Source organism: Harmonia axyridis, chromosome 6, assembly GCF_914767665.1.
Source record: "Harmonia axyridis chromosome 6, icHarAxyr1.1, whole genome shotgun sequence".
Classification (NCBI taxonomy): domain Eukaryota; kingdom Metazoa; phylum Arthropoda; class Insecta; order Coleoptera; family Coccinellidae; genus Harmonia; species Harmonia axyridis.
Genome location: NC_059506.1, coordinates 39,409,674 through 39,424,461, shown reverse-complemented (window position 1 = coordinate 39,424,461; position 14,788 = coordinate 39,409,674). Strand labels below are relative to the sequence as shown.

Genomic DNA, 14,788 nt, shown 5'->3' with positions numbered 1-14,788 from the left:
AAGGATGGAAGTAACTAACGACTTATTCTCCAAGTAATTTTAATGTGCTATCCAAAATTATAAAATATATAAACGACTTCATCATAAATTTACACAACGTCCTTATCATCTAAAATTGCACCATGCATATACATCCAAGGCACATCATTGATCAGTAAATAAATAATACAAAGTTATTAGACTAGAGTAACGTTCAATAACATTCAAAAACAAACAATAATAAATAGAATAATAACATAGAAATGTCTTAAATCTAAAAACCGAAGATGTTTGATACAAACATTAAAATTCGCTCTATTTTAGAGAATAACAAAAATTATAAAACGAAATCTCAAAAGGTTCATTTAGAAGGGTCGGTATTGAGCAGAGCCTCGAGGTTTTCCTCGATTTTTCCATATCTTTCCGCGTATTGGTTCAACAGATGCGGCGCTCTCAGTAGAGTTAGGTTCGATGATATCCTTCAAGAAGTTCAAAGTTAGAAAATGCATTGAAAAACTAAGGATTTCATCACAACCAGTTAATTAAAACTTCAGAATAATTTCCGAAATCTTAACCTAACTTAACCTAAACTCCACTAACCTTCCTTTATTCTTCGAGCTGTCCCTGCACGGAGGTGAATCTCCACTCCAAGGGTCATCATCCGGCTTCTCAAGATTACCAGACTCGTTACCTCTAGACTCTGAACTCGTAATTATGTGGCCACTGAAATTTACACTGTTACCATCGAACTGACCATATCCGGAACTTCTGGCTAGAGGAGAAAATAGCTGGCGAGATACAGGCTGTCCAACTTTGAAGTTTCCAGGTCCAGACTTCTGAGCTTTAGGCAATTCACTGGAGATATTCTTGTAGCGAGAATTCACGTTTTCTGGGAACCTTGTCCCGCTGTGCCATCTTCTAACGATGGATTTCATTCGGACAAGTGATATTATCGCATAAACGTAAGATCTGGAAGAAATCCCAAGTTATAATATTGATATTGAAAAAATGAATATTAGAAATGAATAAATATAAATTTATTAGGTACCTAAATTTCTGAATTCCGGAAAACCTTAGTTTCTTCTGACCCCTCCGAACTCTATCCATCGGTGCCAGATCAGTGGTATCTTGGTAGGCACCAAGGAGATAAACTATATAATTTTTTTGCCAAATAAGGGCTTTCCTGTAACTCTCCACTCTTAGGCACTTAGCAAAAAGATAATTAGACTGAAAATGAGAATAGAATAATTATAAATCAAATAGGAAATTTCTATGAATAAAGATGATGATCCATGTAAGAAACTTTCTATATTTACCCTATTAATATGATTTTCCGAAGGTACATTGACAGCTCCATGTTTCTCCAACTCTAATATTTTACATTTCAAGTTTTTGTTGTCATTGGTCAGTCTCAATATCAGATCCATTGTTCTCTTGTCATTCTTAACTGCAAAATTCAGCTCCTAGAACAGAGTTTAAAACACGTGAAAACATTGTTCACAATTTATGTTCTACATTCCATACCTCAATCTTAGACATAAGCTGATCAGCAACAGGCACTTCAGGGTGAGGCGATGACGGCACTATTGGTCTATTCATTGCTTCCTGCTCCAACTGCTTCAAATTAGCATTCAGCCTGTCCATTTGCAACTTCATATCTTTTCTCTCTCTTTCCATGTCGTCCTGAAAATATTTCAATTAAATTTTTATTCATTCTCTCAGGAATATGGTTATTTCAATAATAAAAGCATCCAGGAGCTGATCTGAAAAAAATATACCAAAAAGAAAGAAGAGCGTATGCTAGTTCATGTTAAGTTCGATGCTAACCTAACCTAAGTTAAGTCTTCCCGCTAGGTTTTGTTAGTAAACAACAAATAAAATAGACACTCACTATCAAAAAACGGCTGTTCTCGACTTCCTTGACCTTCTGGTGCAGCCTCTCTTTCAGTTCCTCTTCTCTCTTCGAGACATTCGAAATCTTCCTCTCCAAATTCTCGACCTCCCCCTTCTTCACCTCTAACATTTCCTTGTTGTACTTCAGGTCATTTTCCAACTCCTTCCTCCTCTTCTTCAAACCCTTGTTTTCTTCCTTCAGCTCCGCTAGCTGCTCGTTCAACGAATCCACCTCCTTCTTAAGCTTGATCAACTCCTGGCTTTCCTTGCTCGGCAGGTTCTTGTAGTCCGTGGACTCGCTCTTCGAGTTCGTGTTGCTCATCTGACTCTTGAGCTTGGTGATCTCGGTCTCGTACATCTGACACTGTTTCTTCCAGGATTTGGCAAGGGTCTCCAGCTCCAACTCGTTCTCAGTAGCAGATTCCAACTGGATTCTTAGCTGCTCGATCAGATTGCCGTCTTCCAGTTGGAGAGTATCCAACTCTAACCTTTTCTTTTCCAGTTCGTACTGCAAAATCTTGTAGGACTTCTGGTATTCCCTGCATCTCTCTTTCAACTCCAAGTATTTCGATTCTAGATTGCTTTCGACGCTCTCGATTTCTTCGGTAGCATTGATGATGTTGGAATCGATTTCTACCGAATAATCCAGTTCTTTCTTGACCTGCTCCGCTATGTCTTCTAGTGAGGCAACCATGTTGTCTTTCTCGGTCATGCCATAGCTCATCATCTGTGCTTTCATCATATGGATTTCCTCTATGAGGTCGCTGTTTTTAATCTGCTCGTCGCGAAGTTTCTTGCTCAAATCAATTATGTTGCCGTTTTCTTGCATCTTGTTCTGGATCACTTTCAGGTTTGCCTGCAACTGCTCACTGTCTATCCTGAATCTGGCAATGATCCTATCTTTTTCGGCAACCAAGTCTTGGTAACGTCCCAGCTCTTCGTTTAAACTCCTCACTTTATCATTTAGATTGTCCAGGTCGTCAATCTTAGAGGAGTTTTCCAACTGGAGTGTTAACACTTTCTTCTCCAACTCTTCAACAGTTTTCACCAGACCTTCTTCCATCTTTCCGCTTAATTCCGTCTCTTTCGCCAGCAATTCTTGTTTAGATATTTCAATTTGCATTTTTAAATCAGCTTTCTCATTTTTCAGGACTTCAATTTCTTTCCTCAAACGTTTGATTTTCTTTTCGTTTTCTTCGATTATACTATCTCTGTTTTGTAGATCCTTCCTCAGTTTTTCACCGTTTTCGGTTTCAATTTTGACGATCCTAGTTAGTTTTTCATTGTCAGACTTCAACTTTGCAATATTCTGGTCTTTATTTGCGTTCTCTCTACTGAAAGACTCCAGGCGGATTTTTAACGATTCACACTGTTCTTCATTTTGTCTCAACCTTTGTTCTAAGTTTTGTTCCTCGACGGAGTTTTTGTTTTTTAATACTGCAACTTGTTTCTCCAGTTCTAAGATAGCTCCGTTTTTGACGTTGAGTATTTCTTCGATTTCCTGGAATTCTTTCATTTTGTCCTCGAGTACTTCTTTTTCTTTCCTTAGATTTTTAGTTTCTTTAGCCAAGTTTAGGTACATATCGTCTTTTCTGACTGCGTCTTCTCTAAGCATGTTCAATTCTTTTTCTTGCTCTTCTAAATACATGTTCTTCTTAACCAAGTCCATCCTCAGATCTTTTTCATTCTCCTCTTTGTTTTCTATTTCTTTTTGGAAGTTATCAGTAACGTCTTTTAAGGTATGTTGCGTTTCCTCCAATTTCGATTGGAAGAAATCTATGTTACTTTCGAGTTGCGTCAAAGTTTTTAATTTTTCATTGCAATCTTTTATCATTTCGTCTTTTAGCGTTAGCTCCGATCTTAGTTTATCCAATTCAGCAATCAGAATTTTCACTTCAGTCTGATTGGAATCTTTGTTGGATATATTGAAATGTACATGTCTTTCAGCCGATTTAACCTCTGTGGAATTTTTCTTTCCTAAGGGCGTGATAGATAAATAATGAGGGTTGGAACCCCCTAAATTCTCAATACTAGATATCTCTCTGACATCATCAGAAGGTAAAAATACTGTATCGTTCTTAAGCATTGGTCTCCTCTTGATTAAATTGATAAGATCGGAATCTTGTTCAGTGTCCGGCATTCTTCTGGCTTGGTCCGGACTGCTTAACTCTATGATAGACAGGACTTCACTAAGTGAAGTACCGGAGTTCTTCAAACTCTTCAAAGTCGATATTTGGCTCTTGTCCAGATTCAAAGAATTGTACATCTCAAGTTGTCTTTCCGCAGATTCCAACTTCTGCTTCAACGATTCTATGTCCGAATTCTTGTCCGAAATAATATTCTCCACCAGATTTGGTATGATGTCCACACCGGTGTTCAACCTCTTGTGAAGGAGCTCGTTCTGGTTCCTAAGATGCTCGATCTCTTTCTGCATGGTTATTATCATCTCGTCTTCCGAGGCCATACTGGCTTCGCTTTCTCTGTCCTCCATCTTCTGCTTCATGTCTTCCAGCAAACCGCTCAGATTCGTTATCGTCTTGTTTTTGGCCTGCAGGTTCTCTTGTAGATCGTTGATTTCCCTCTGCAGATCGTAGATTTTGTTCTCTAGGGAAGAATTGGTCTGTTTCTCGATATGTTCGGCCCTTATCCTTTGATCGTCCAGTCTGATTTGTAGAGAGGATATGAGACCCAGTTGGTCGGATATTTCTTTCTTCAGGATTTCTTTCTCTGCCTTATGTTCCTAGAAAATAAACTGATTTTGTACATACATATAAAAAATGATGAGTACAAATAGCATTTGAGCATCCAAGTGTATTAAAAAGAAAGTTGAAATTGTTCTTACTCACCTCGTTGGTAGATTTGAGGTTGTAGACTTGCATCTCCAAATCCCTTATTCTCTTCATGGCAGCATCTTCAGCTCTGGCATGCCTCACCAGTTTCTCCTTCAGTCTAGCCAATTGTTGTAGGGGAATCTCACCATCGTTTCCGGTCAAGCTTGTCGGGGTCCTAGGTCTAACCTAAATCGACACGTAATTGTATTAGAATTGCCAATAATTCAAAAAAATTACACTTACAACGTCTCTAACCGACATGTCTTCAGATGGAGAGCTGCAGGTCGTGTTAGAAGCTATAGAACTCTGATCTTCGAGTTCTTTGGTTTTCTTGTCGATGGTAGTTTCAATCTCGGCGAGCTGAAAGAGGATATTATTATTAAGAAAAAAATATTGAGGATGGTTTTTGAGGGATGCAGTTACTGACCTGATTCCTGAGCTCTCTAAGGGCTCCTTCAGTTCCCACCAGCTCTTGACTTAGCCTCAGCTTCTGCACCTCAGCCTCTAGCGTCCTCACTTGCTCCCTGTACCTTCGCGTTTCGGAGCCGTCGACATCATCAGACGCATCTGCTTTTTCCTTCACCTCCTGAGTCTGCTGGGTTATCACCTGTTCTAAATCGGAAATCAGGGTTCTGAGATCGGCCTCAGTTTCCGTTTTAGCCTTCAGCTGCGATTCCAGCTCCCTTATGACGTCCCTGAGGAAGAAGATCTTCTCCACCGCCTCATCTTTCTCCGCCTCTACATCCTTCAGCTTCTGATCCTTGACCTCCAAGAGACCAACGGTTTCCTTCAACTGGCCGTCTAAGTGCTCGACCTAGGAATTTTCGTAAATTTTAGAATTTTGAAAGTTGGTGGTTTTCGGCTTCGATTAGTCGGATGAACTGTTTGAACTTCTTCTTCCGAAGCGGGAAACTTTATGCGTGAAGGAATGTGACCATCTTTTCGGATTCCGCGAAGAATCACTGTTGGAAATCAGAAGGCTCGGTAACAAAAATAGACCGAGAAGCGCGATCAAAAATAAACGCGTGTTTATGAACGCTCCACGCGACAATTTGGAAGATGCATTTCCTTCAGGTACGGGGGGAAGTCGACAAGTAACCGGCCTTGACAATATTAGAGGGCTCCCTTTATCGGATATCGATATAACGTCATAGGAATACATTGGAGGTATACTTTTGAAAGATATTTAGATACTTTTTTGGAAAAGTAGCTGTACTTACTCTTTTAAAAGAGAAATTAAAGACATAACTCAAATTATTGTTTCAAACGTTTTGTTAGATACTTTTTCAGTTCAATTAGGTTGATATCTAAAATATTTCAAAAGTCTTAGACAGTAGGTCTTCTTTGTCATCAAATGAAAGAAAATAGATACTTCAAAGATAGATAAGGAGATTAATATTCTTAAGTCACATGTAATTTGGAGGGATATCATATATCCAGAATATAATAACCCTGAGGACTAAAGTGTCCCGTTCGAAAGAAGAAGTTGGCAAACCTTTTTCCGCGTATTGAAGAAGCTTTATTCGAGTGACATTTAACGTAGAATGAAGTAAGCCGTGACACTCACTGTTACAACACCTGTGCTGCTAGCCTTTTCACCAACACCTTGCTGAAAATGTTCATTAGAGCTTGTTAAACACGTGGTTAGTGCAGTTAGAGAAGCGGAAGATACGTGGAAGGAACAATGCAGTCCGTGATCTTCCACACATCCTCGCATGAGAACCATAACACAACAGACAGACAAACATCGAGCTTTTTCAACATACCTCCTCTAAAAACCTGTCAAGGTGGACACATGCGTGAAAAAGTGCAAAATTAGCATAGAGTTCTAGATTTACTACGATAAAGACGTTCGAACAAAACGAAGCACCTCGAATTTCACAAGCCCCGATCTTCGTTTTACTCGAACGGCACTAGGCCTTTGGCCCAAATGACTATACCCAACAAGGGGGCACCAACCTCTTCGTTTATGTTAACGTAGTTGGCCCGGTCTCGGTCCAAGCCCTTGAGCTGGTCTTGGAGCGCGAGGATCTGTCTCTGGGACTCGTCCCTTTCCATCTCCCTGTCGGACGCCTGTTCCTCCAGGAACCTGCAGGTCTGCTTGTATTTTTTGTGGGCCACATCGATCTGCATCAACGTCACCAAATGTTTAGGTTAGGGTAAGGAGTATGAAGGAGTAGGAAGAAAATGTCTGCCTGACCCGACATAACCTAACATAACCTCAAAAATGTTGTTCTAAATTTACTCTAATAACTTTTTGAGTAATCCGAAGCTTCTAGTTTAATCTCAGTCAATTTGATAGGACGTAAGATAATTTGATAGAGCCTAACCTAACCTGATATAACCTAAATAATATTCGACTAAATTTTCTCTCATGACTTTTTGAGTAATCCAAGGAAGGTTTCTGTTTAATACTAGTTAATTTGATAAGATAATTAAGTGAAGGTTATATTTAAACCTACATTCATCTACCAAACCAAATTAACCCAATATATGTTCATCAATATTTTCTCACATGACTTTTATGACTAATCCGAGGTCAGAGGTTGAAAGGATAAGCTGTTCTAAAGTTGTACAATCAATTATAAAAATTATATTATTATTCATAACTTCCAATTGTTTGTTTACTGGAATTATTTATAAACATACAGAGCTGTCAAGGATCCTTTTGAAATATATCTAATTAGGACATAAGCTCATTTTTGAAAAAGTATTTGAAATTATTTCGAGCAACTAGGTACTATATTTGAAAAAAATATTGAATATTCATTTCAGGCTGAAAATGTTTCGATTTCTTTATAAATTCAGTGAGACTTTTACAACATATTGAGTAGCATACAGATCGTTTCAAAGAGTATCTGAGACACTGTTAATTCTAACCAACGAAATTGAAGGAACTTCATGATACTCCTAAGTAAAATTTCTTAGTACTTTATGGCAAATTTGATACTTAGGAGTATCAAATTTGCCATAAAGTACTAAGAAATTTTATTTGATAATTCTGCAAACTAAAAGAATTAGCAAACCTAACCTAACCTAACCTGAACAATTCATCATAACCTCAACAGGTTTATGAAATACTTAGGTATCACAGTAGACTCTGTATTCTACTAAATTTGAATTATTTACACTGTTGTCCACGGAATCTTGATTTACATTTAACGCCGTTTGGACAACGATGTTGTCCATGATCATAAGAAATCAAAGGTCATTATTTGATTTCTAAAAAAACAATCAACCGTCAAATCCGCTTTTCAAAATCTGACCTAACCTAACTTTACGTCGATGATAAACACCAAAATCACCGACTAACCTGAACAGGGCAGAACCCAACGGTCTTCAGGAAGGCAATAGCCGCTTCCTGCATCTCGAGCTTCGACTCCAATCCGTGTAAGACATTTTTCGTCACTTCGTAGGACCACTTGGTGCCCAAATAATCTCCGTACAACCTGGCACACTTGGTTAGGTCCAATTTAATTTTTCCCTTATTACACATTTCTGATCACATCGGAACTACACCGCTGCTATTTATTAAGCTAAATTAAACTCGACCGTCAACTCGGGAAATACTCTAAATTTAAAGTCGCGAAAACGCTTAAAAATATCACCACAGTGTTTCTCACGCAAAATTCCATACAAAAATAATCGGTGTTCGCCGTTTTCGAACTAGTTCAAGTTTAGACGTCTCGTTATTTATTCTAGATATTCAATAAATTAGGGAATTATTAGAAAGCTATTTGCTTTGGACCTTATCGCTTTTCCTCGGTTGCAGCATAGGAAGTGAGTTTGTTTATCAACAAATTGTGAACTTGGCGTCGATATTTGACTCCTTTTTAACGAGTTTTTGTCGTTGGGTATTGGAGAAGTGAATAGTCTAAATGTTATTTAATGAGGGTTTCGTAATATTCTCGTCTTCTATTGATAAGGTTACTCTCAAGAATTGGTGAATCATGAAAGTGTCCATATTCTCTGAATTTCTTTATGAGACGTTGATGAGTCCTATTTATTAAACGTCAATTAGGGTTCTACAGGGTGTTAGTAAATAATTGCGACAATTTACAGGAGGTTATTCTGTTTAAAAAAATAATTTTAGTGCTTCGTATTCGGAGATACAGGGTGTTGAAGTTTTTCTCAAAGACTGGCGCGAACAAATTTATTTAGCAAACTGTCATTTATTTTTCATGCAGAATCGCCCCTGCACTTATTCACTAACACCCTGTATAAAAAGCGATCTATAAAATATTTTTTCATTGAGATATTTCTTATTTACAGGGCTTTGAATTTTGTTGTATCACTTTTCAAAATGAGTCTATCCAAGATAAATTTGCAGTTTCATGAAAGATTTCAGAAGTTATCAGTTGAAAATTTCACCGATCTAATACAGGATGATTCACCGGGATGGCCTATGAAACATATCATAATCATAATTTCGAGCTGAAAATTTGCATATTGAGGTTTGAGACAATGATTTTTCTCTCTAAAATATTTTCAGATCGATACAACTTCCGGTTTTAATGGAAACATACTACTACTTCCTTATTTCAAATGGCACACCCAGTATGTTATTACATCATTAGATAGCTTTTTTTGACGACAATTTCGACAATATGCCATACCTTGGGTAAAAACTCAACGGTTTTTGTAAGTAGAATCGACTGAAATAATAAAAAATATAGGTTCTAATTTGAAAATCTTGAGTTTTGATTAATTTGAGTTGTCCAAGTTCATGATCTTCTTATAAACATCCTGTATATGTTTGTTCCAAACCGCAAACAGTTTCATAATACTACGTATTTGCAGAATCGAAAAAGAAAAAAATGTTTTCGAAAAATGCTTTTTCTAACGAAAAATTCAACAAAATGTGAGTCCCCAACTCCACCATTTTTTTCATAAGAATCCCATTAACTCATGAACCGTTGGGTTTTTACCCAAAGTATGGCATATTGCCGAAATTGTCGGCAAAAAAACTTTCTAATGATTTAATAATATACTGGGTGTGCCATTCGAAATAAGGAATTATTAGTCTGTTTCCGGTATAACCGGAAGTTGTAGAGATCTGAAAATATTTTAGGGAGAAAGATCATTGTCCCAAGCCCCAATATGCAAATTTTCAGCTCAAGATTATGATCATTTTCCATAAACGTCTTATAGGCCATCCCGGTGAATCACCCTGTATCTATGAATTCCTTAGACCTCTTCGGTATGGATTCTTTTGATCTACCACTATAGAAGACTCGTCATGTAAACAGATTTTTTTATTTAATAGATCCTCAGTCATCAAAAGCTCAACTCATTGTTGACATTCATACTTGATACGTTCTCTGAATGCAGCAAACAAACAAATCTGCGGTAAATTAACTGAAACAACCTCAATCAGCGCTCGAATCTGAATATCATTCCCGAGGAATTTCCAAACCGCAACCCAGTCTCTAATAATTTCGCGCGCCGTGTTTACAATTAGCATTAATGAGCACCTAACCTGATGACCGCATGCAGCACACGTCTCTGTTAGATGAATTAACACAAGCATCGGGATCACAACGTCGAACGGTCGTGATCGACGATCAGGAAAGAAAATTTCAAATGATCAAAAAAAAAAAAAAATCAATTTGTCAGAGTGGAATACCGGACGACCTACCTGCTGTTCGAGGTCCTTCTTCACCGCGTTGTACTCCTCCAAAATCCTCTCTCCTACGCCCACCAGATCTTCCAGGAGGTGTAGAAGGGCAGGGTCGTGAGCCTGAGAACCTACCAGAAGGGTTCTGGCCTTTTCTTGAAGCTCGTCGAAAAGTATCGCTGCATGACCTGACCATGAAGGAAACGCAACCTTAGTTAGTTGATCCCGCCATATTGAAAATATCGGAAATGCTGCTCCCACCCAGAGATTAACTCTAACCCCACTAATACACCCTAAGAACCTATCAATTCCAACTGACTCATCTCCGATTGTCGAACCCCATTAGCACTAAAAGCCTCAACATCAAAAACTCACCTTCTTCATGCTCCCCTCTGAAACCAGTTCCCCCGTAACCCTCAGAAACGATCTCCCTCTGACCGCTCTCCAACAACCCGGACATCTTCATCTGCGTCTTCTCCAGATCCGTCTGCGTCACATTCAGCCTCTCTATCAGCTCCACAACCTGTGCCTCCAGCACTGCTCTCTCCCTCTCCATCGTCTCTATAACGTTCCTCTGCGCATCGGCCTCTTCGGCCACCTTCATCCTCAGCTGAACCTCCTCGATCAGCTTCCGGTTCAGAGAACCCACACTCATATCGGCCTGGTCCTCCGAGTCGGATTTCTTCGTGACGTTCACCGATAGGGCCAGCAGGGCGTTAGCCTCGGACTTCAGCTTGTCCAGACAAGACTCAAGCTCGTTCTTCAGGTCAGCAGAGAACTCCTGGTGTTCCCTTTCCGAGGAGTTCTCGACTATGCTCATGAGATCCTTGAAGTTGGGGGCCAGGTGGACCCGTTTGACTGACGGGGTTACGGTTGAAGTGCTGCTGTCCGTCCTGGTCGAAGAGGTGGACTCGTTCAATTCCCTTTCTATGTCAGTGAAGTTTTTTTCAGAGGCTTGACGGACCAGCTCATCCACCAAGGTGTTGTTGACCTCGTCCTCGCACTGGGTGAAGTACTTCAGCAGTTCTCCCAGCAGCTTCCTCAGCAAACCAGCCTGCTTCTTGAAGTTATCCCTGGAAAAAAAGATCCGGATAGATGCAGTTTTATTCGGCAGGGACAAAAGATGGAGCGCCAAAATACTTGCCCAAGAAGTATTTCAATGAATCTCACCTTTCCTCGATCAATTTACCATCCGGTAACGGCAAGCCATCGCCGTCAATCAAGCTGCGCCTTCTAGCCCGTTCCAGGGCCCCGTTGAGGCTTCTCATGTGTTCCTCCTTCATTCTTACCATCTCGTTCTGATGGTCTTCCTCCATTTCGGCCATCCTTTTCTCGAACTTCCTAGTGAAACGTTCCTTTAGGGTTAACAGCTCTTGGGGCCACTCTTCCTCCGATCCTTCGTTCTCGGCAAGCCTCTGAAGAATTCTACCGTAAATTTTCGATCTTTATATGGGCAATTCTTACCTGTATTTGGTTTTCTAGAGCTGCAATAATGTCGATTTTGGCCATGGTGACTTGTTCTTGTAATCTCCTCTCGTAGCTCTGGATTACTTCGTTTATTTCAAAGTCTCCGGAGTTTCCCTGAAAATTTAAATTCTCAAGATGAAATATAAAGTCTCTTCCTGACGGGAACCTTACCACCTCTTGAACCGAACAGCTGTACTCAAGAGATTTATTAGTCTTATTCAAGATATCCTTCAAGGTGTCAATCTCTTCCAGATACTTTTTCCTCACTGAATTCAATTTCTCTTCCTGTTGTACCTTTAAAAACAACGCTGCAAATGAGGAATAAACCGACTAGAACACTAACTTACGTTCAACATATCCACTTTGTTCTCGTAATCCTGATTCAATATTTCCAATTCGGCATTATATTTGTTCTTCATTTCATTCCTGAAGGCTTCCATTTCAACTTTGAATAAATTCTTCACATCGAAATTACCCAATTCGTCTTTCAACTTAGATAAATCATTTTCGGAGGAATTTTCAACATCGAATTTCGAAAAAATGGTAGTTAAATTTTTAAAGTCTTCCTTCAGATTCACCAAATCGGTTCTAGAAAGGTTTTGGAGCGCTCTTTTTGTGTAATTGATTCGATAAGTGTCGAGAGAAGAAGGAGCATCCCCTCCAGGACCTGGACGACTTGGAAGACCTGGTATATCGCAAGGAAGTTCATTATCGGAAGAAGTAATTGAAGCTGACCTTTTGCGGGATTGCTGACTGAAAATTTCTTCTGAATAACTGAAATTTCACAAAATCAGTTTTACGACACACTGTTAAACATTTAAACGAAAATTAATCATACCCTAATTTCACTTCACTGCTGCATGTAAATTAAATACATTCAATAAGAATTTTGGCTTGAATTTGGTAATAACAATAACCACTTACTTTTTCTCAAGGTCTGTACATTTTTGCTCAAAGTATCTTCTCAGATCTTCCATTTCCTTTTGATGTTTACTCTCTATTTCTTGTCTGATTTCTATCATTTCTGCATTTCCATTTCTCATTGTTTCTAGAGTTTCTTTCATTCTTGAAATTTCTTTCTCGTAAAAATCTTTTTCTTCTTGCATTGTTGCCTAATTGAAGAAAATTTAAAAAGATTATAAAGACAATTATTATTAATATAAGACAATCAGGATTATATTATTGATTTATTTATATTCAAAGACAATGTATTCTACCTTCATTTTGGTGAGGGCATCTTCATTCTTTTCTTTATTTTCATCAATATGCTTATTAATTGTTTTTCTAATATTATTCAACATTACAACTTGTTTTCCTCCTAAAGTTTCTTCTAATTTAGAGCATTCGATTTCAAAATTTGTATTTTCAAGATCAAATGAAATATCCTGAAAGATAAATATGAAGGAATTGAAAAAAACAGAACACATTGAAACTTTACCTCTTCAATTCTTTTAACTATTTCCAATTCGGGAGATCTAGTTTTCACCTCATTCTTCAATATCATATGAGAAGTTGTTTCTAACTGTTTATGTAAATGTTCCAATTCATTTTTAAAATGGTCAACTTGTGTTTTCAGTTCTTCCCTATTTGTTATAGATTGTTGTAGACTTTCAGTCAGCTGAAGGATTAAATCATCTTTCTGCTGTATAGCAAGATTGTATTCAATAAACTGTAAAAAATTATATGAAACAGTTCTCATTGGATAACTTATGAAATAAGCTTACTTTATTCTGATAATCATCCTGTAATTGTTTATATTCAGTTGAAGTACCAATGCTTATTGTTGAATGATTACTAACTGCATCCCTAAAAGAATCTAACTCCCCAGTTAAAGCGATTATTGTCTGTTCTTTGATGTCCAACAGTTCTTCCAAGTCTTCTATTTGTTTGGATGCGTTATCTAAGTGGTCTTCATTGCCAAAGTAATCATCATTTCCCACTTGATTCATGAGTCTTTCAGTTAAACTCTTGTCTTCCAAATCTAAATTAGCAAATATATCAAAACTATCTTCCTTAGATTTTTTTGAGAGTGATTCAGAATCTGATATGAACTGGTCGTTATTCAATATTTCTTCTAGGATACTCTTCACCTCTCCTTGCTCTGAATTGAACAAATTCATTTCATCTAAAACACAATAATGATATTGAATCAATTCAGTTACTATAAAAAATTCATTTACCCAATGAAGGCAAATTAACTGCATTATTTTCTTTCTGAAAGTGGGAGCTTAATGAGTTTTCAGTATTATGGTCATGCTTACTTTCCTCCTCTATTTTTTCAATATCTAGAGGAAAGTTAGGAATGTGTTCTATTTCGATTTCATTTAAAGATCTATCGTTCTCAATGCTTGTAGAGGTAGAAGACAAATGTTCTGATATACTATCTTCAGATTGAGCAAGTGTGTGTTCATCTTTGTTACCATCCCCTAAGCTTGGGGGAGTTATAGAAAGGGAAAGGGATGAATCAGAATCTTTTATAGATATTATTGTCGTTATTTTGGTTGCATTAGGATCGGCATTCTGAAAATGTTTCTATAAATAACCTATTAATGGCAAAAAAATCACAATAGTCTACCTCATGTACCTCATCCGTTTCACTTGACTCCATTATAGAAGTTTGAAGTGATTTTAAAAATATTTATTTTAGATTGTTTACATTACAATTGTTACAGTTTTATATTTGGTTTTTGTTTGCATTCAAAACGAACATCAAATATTCTATGGTTGTTGAAAACACCGATAAATAACTGTCAAAGTTACTTTTGGATTTTTTTCATTGAACTGGTAAATTTTCTGATATAATGTTTAATTCATTTTTATTTCAAATGAAATAATCGTCATATCAAGGTTCTGAAATGGTGGATATTCTGGGCCTTTTTTATGGGTAGATTGTAGGTCCATTCGAACAATCTGAAAGTACAAGGGTGATCCGAAAAGTACGGGAATGCTACCAACACATTTATTTTTTAGAAATTATTTGGAAATCTTAAAAATAAGCATT

The 14,788-nt window shown here is 37.8% G+C and overlaps 1 protein-coding gene across 5 annotated transcripts; it reads right to left on the bottom strand.

Moving 5' to 3' along the window:
- Positions 1-22: 22 nt before the first annotated feature.
- Positions 23-14,521, bottom strand: LOC123683368 (A-kinase anchor protein 9-like). 5 transcript variants are annotated; one of them, XM_045622366.1, is made up of 23 exons: positions 14,363-14,521; positions 13,968-14,307; positions 13,512-13,912; positions 13,226-13,456; positions 13,005-13,172; positions 12,712-12,899; positions 12,135-12,561; positions 11,959-12,081; positions 11,785-11,901; positions 11,491-11,735; positions 10,696-11,393; positions 10,342-10,508; positions 6,663-6,830; positions 6,271-6,312; positions 5,131-5,517; positions 4,947-5,063; positions 4,719-4,889; positions 1,871-4,612; positions 1,504-1,662; positions 1,296-1,442; positions 1,028-1,206; positions 580-948; positions 23-458 (listed from the first exon to the last, which is right to left on the bottom strand). In XM_045622366.1, the coding sequence occupies exons 1-23, from the start codon at positions 14,393-14,395 to the stop codon at positions 341-343; spliced, it is 7,737 nt and encodes a 2,578-aa protein (XP_045478322.1). In that variant the 5' UTR covers positions 14,396-14,521; the 3' UTR covers positions 23-340. The 5 variants fall into 5 exon arrangements, with proteins under 5 accessions (XP_045478322.1, XP_045478324.1, XP_045478325.1 ...); XM_045622368.1 differs by having other exon boundaries at positions 11,962-12,081; XM_045622369.1 differs by lacking the exon at positions 6,271-6,312.
- Between the last annotated feature and the right edge of the window lie 267 nt (positions 14,522-14,788).

Coding starts and splice junctions, on each gene's coding strand:
- LOC123683368 (XM_045622366.1), bottom strand. CDS start 14,395: ATGGAGTCAAGTGAAACGGATGAGGTACATGAG. Junction 6,831..10,341: donor AGAAGGACCTCGAACAGCAG/GTAGGTCGTCCG, acceptor ACGTTGATGCAG/ATCGATGTGGCCCACAAAAA. Junction 5,518..6,270: donor GCAGCACAGGTGTTGTAACA/GTGAGTGTCACG, acceptor GAAAATTCCTAG/GTCGAGCACTTAGACGGCCA.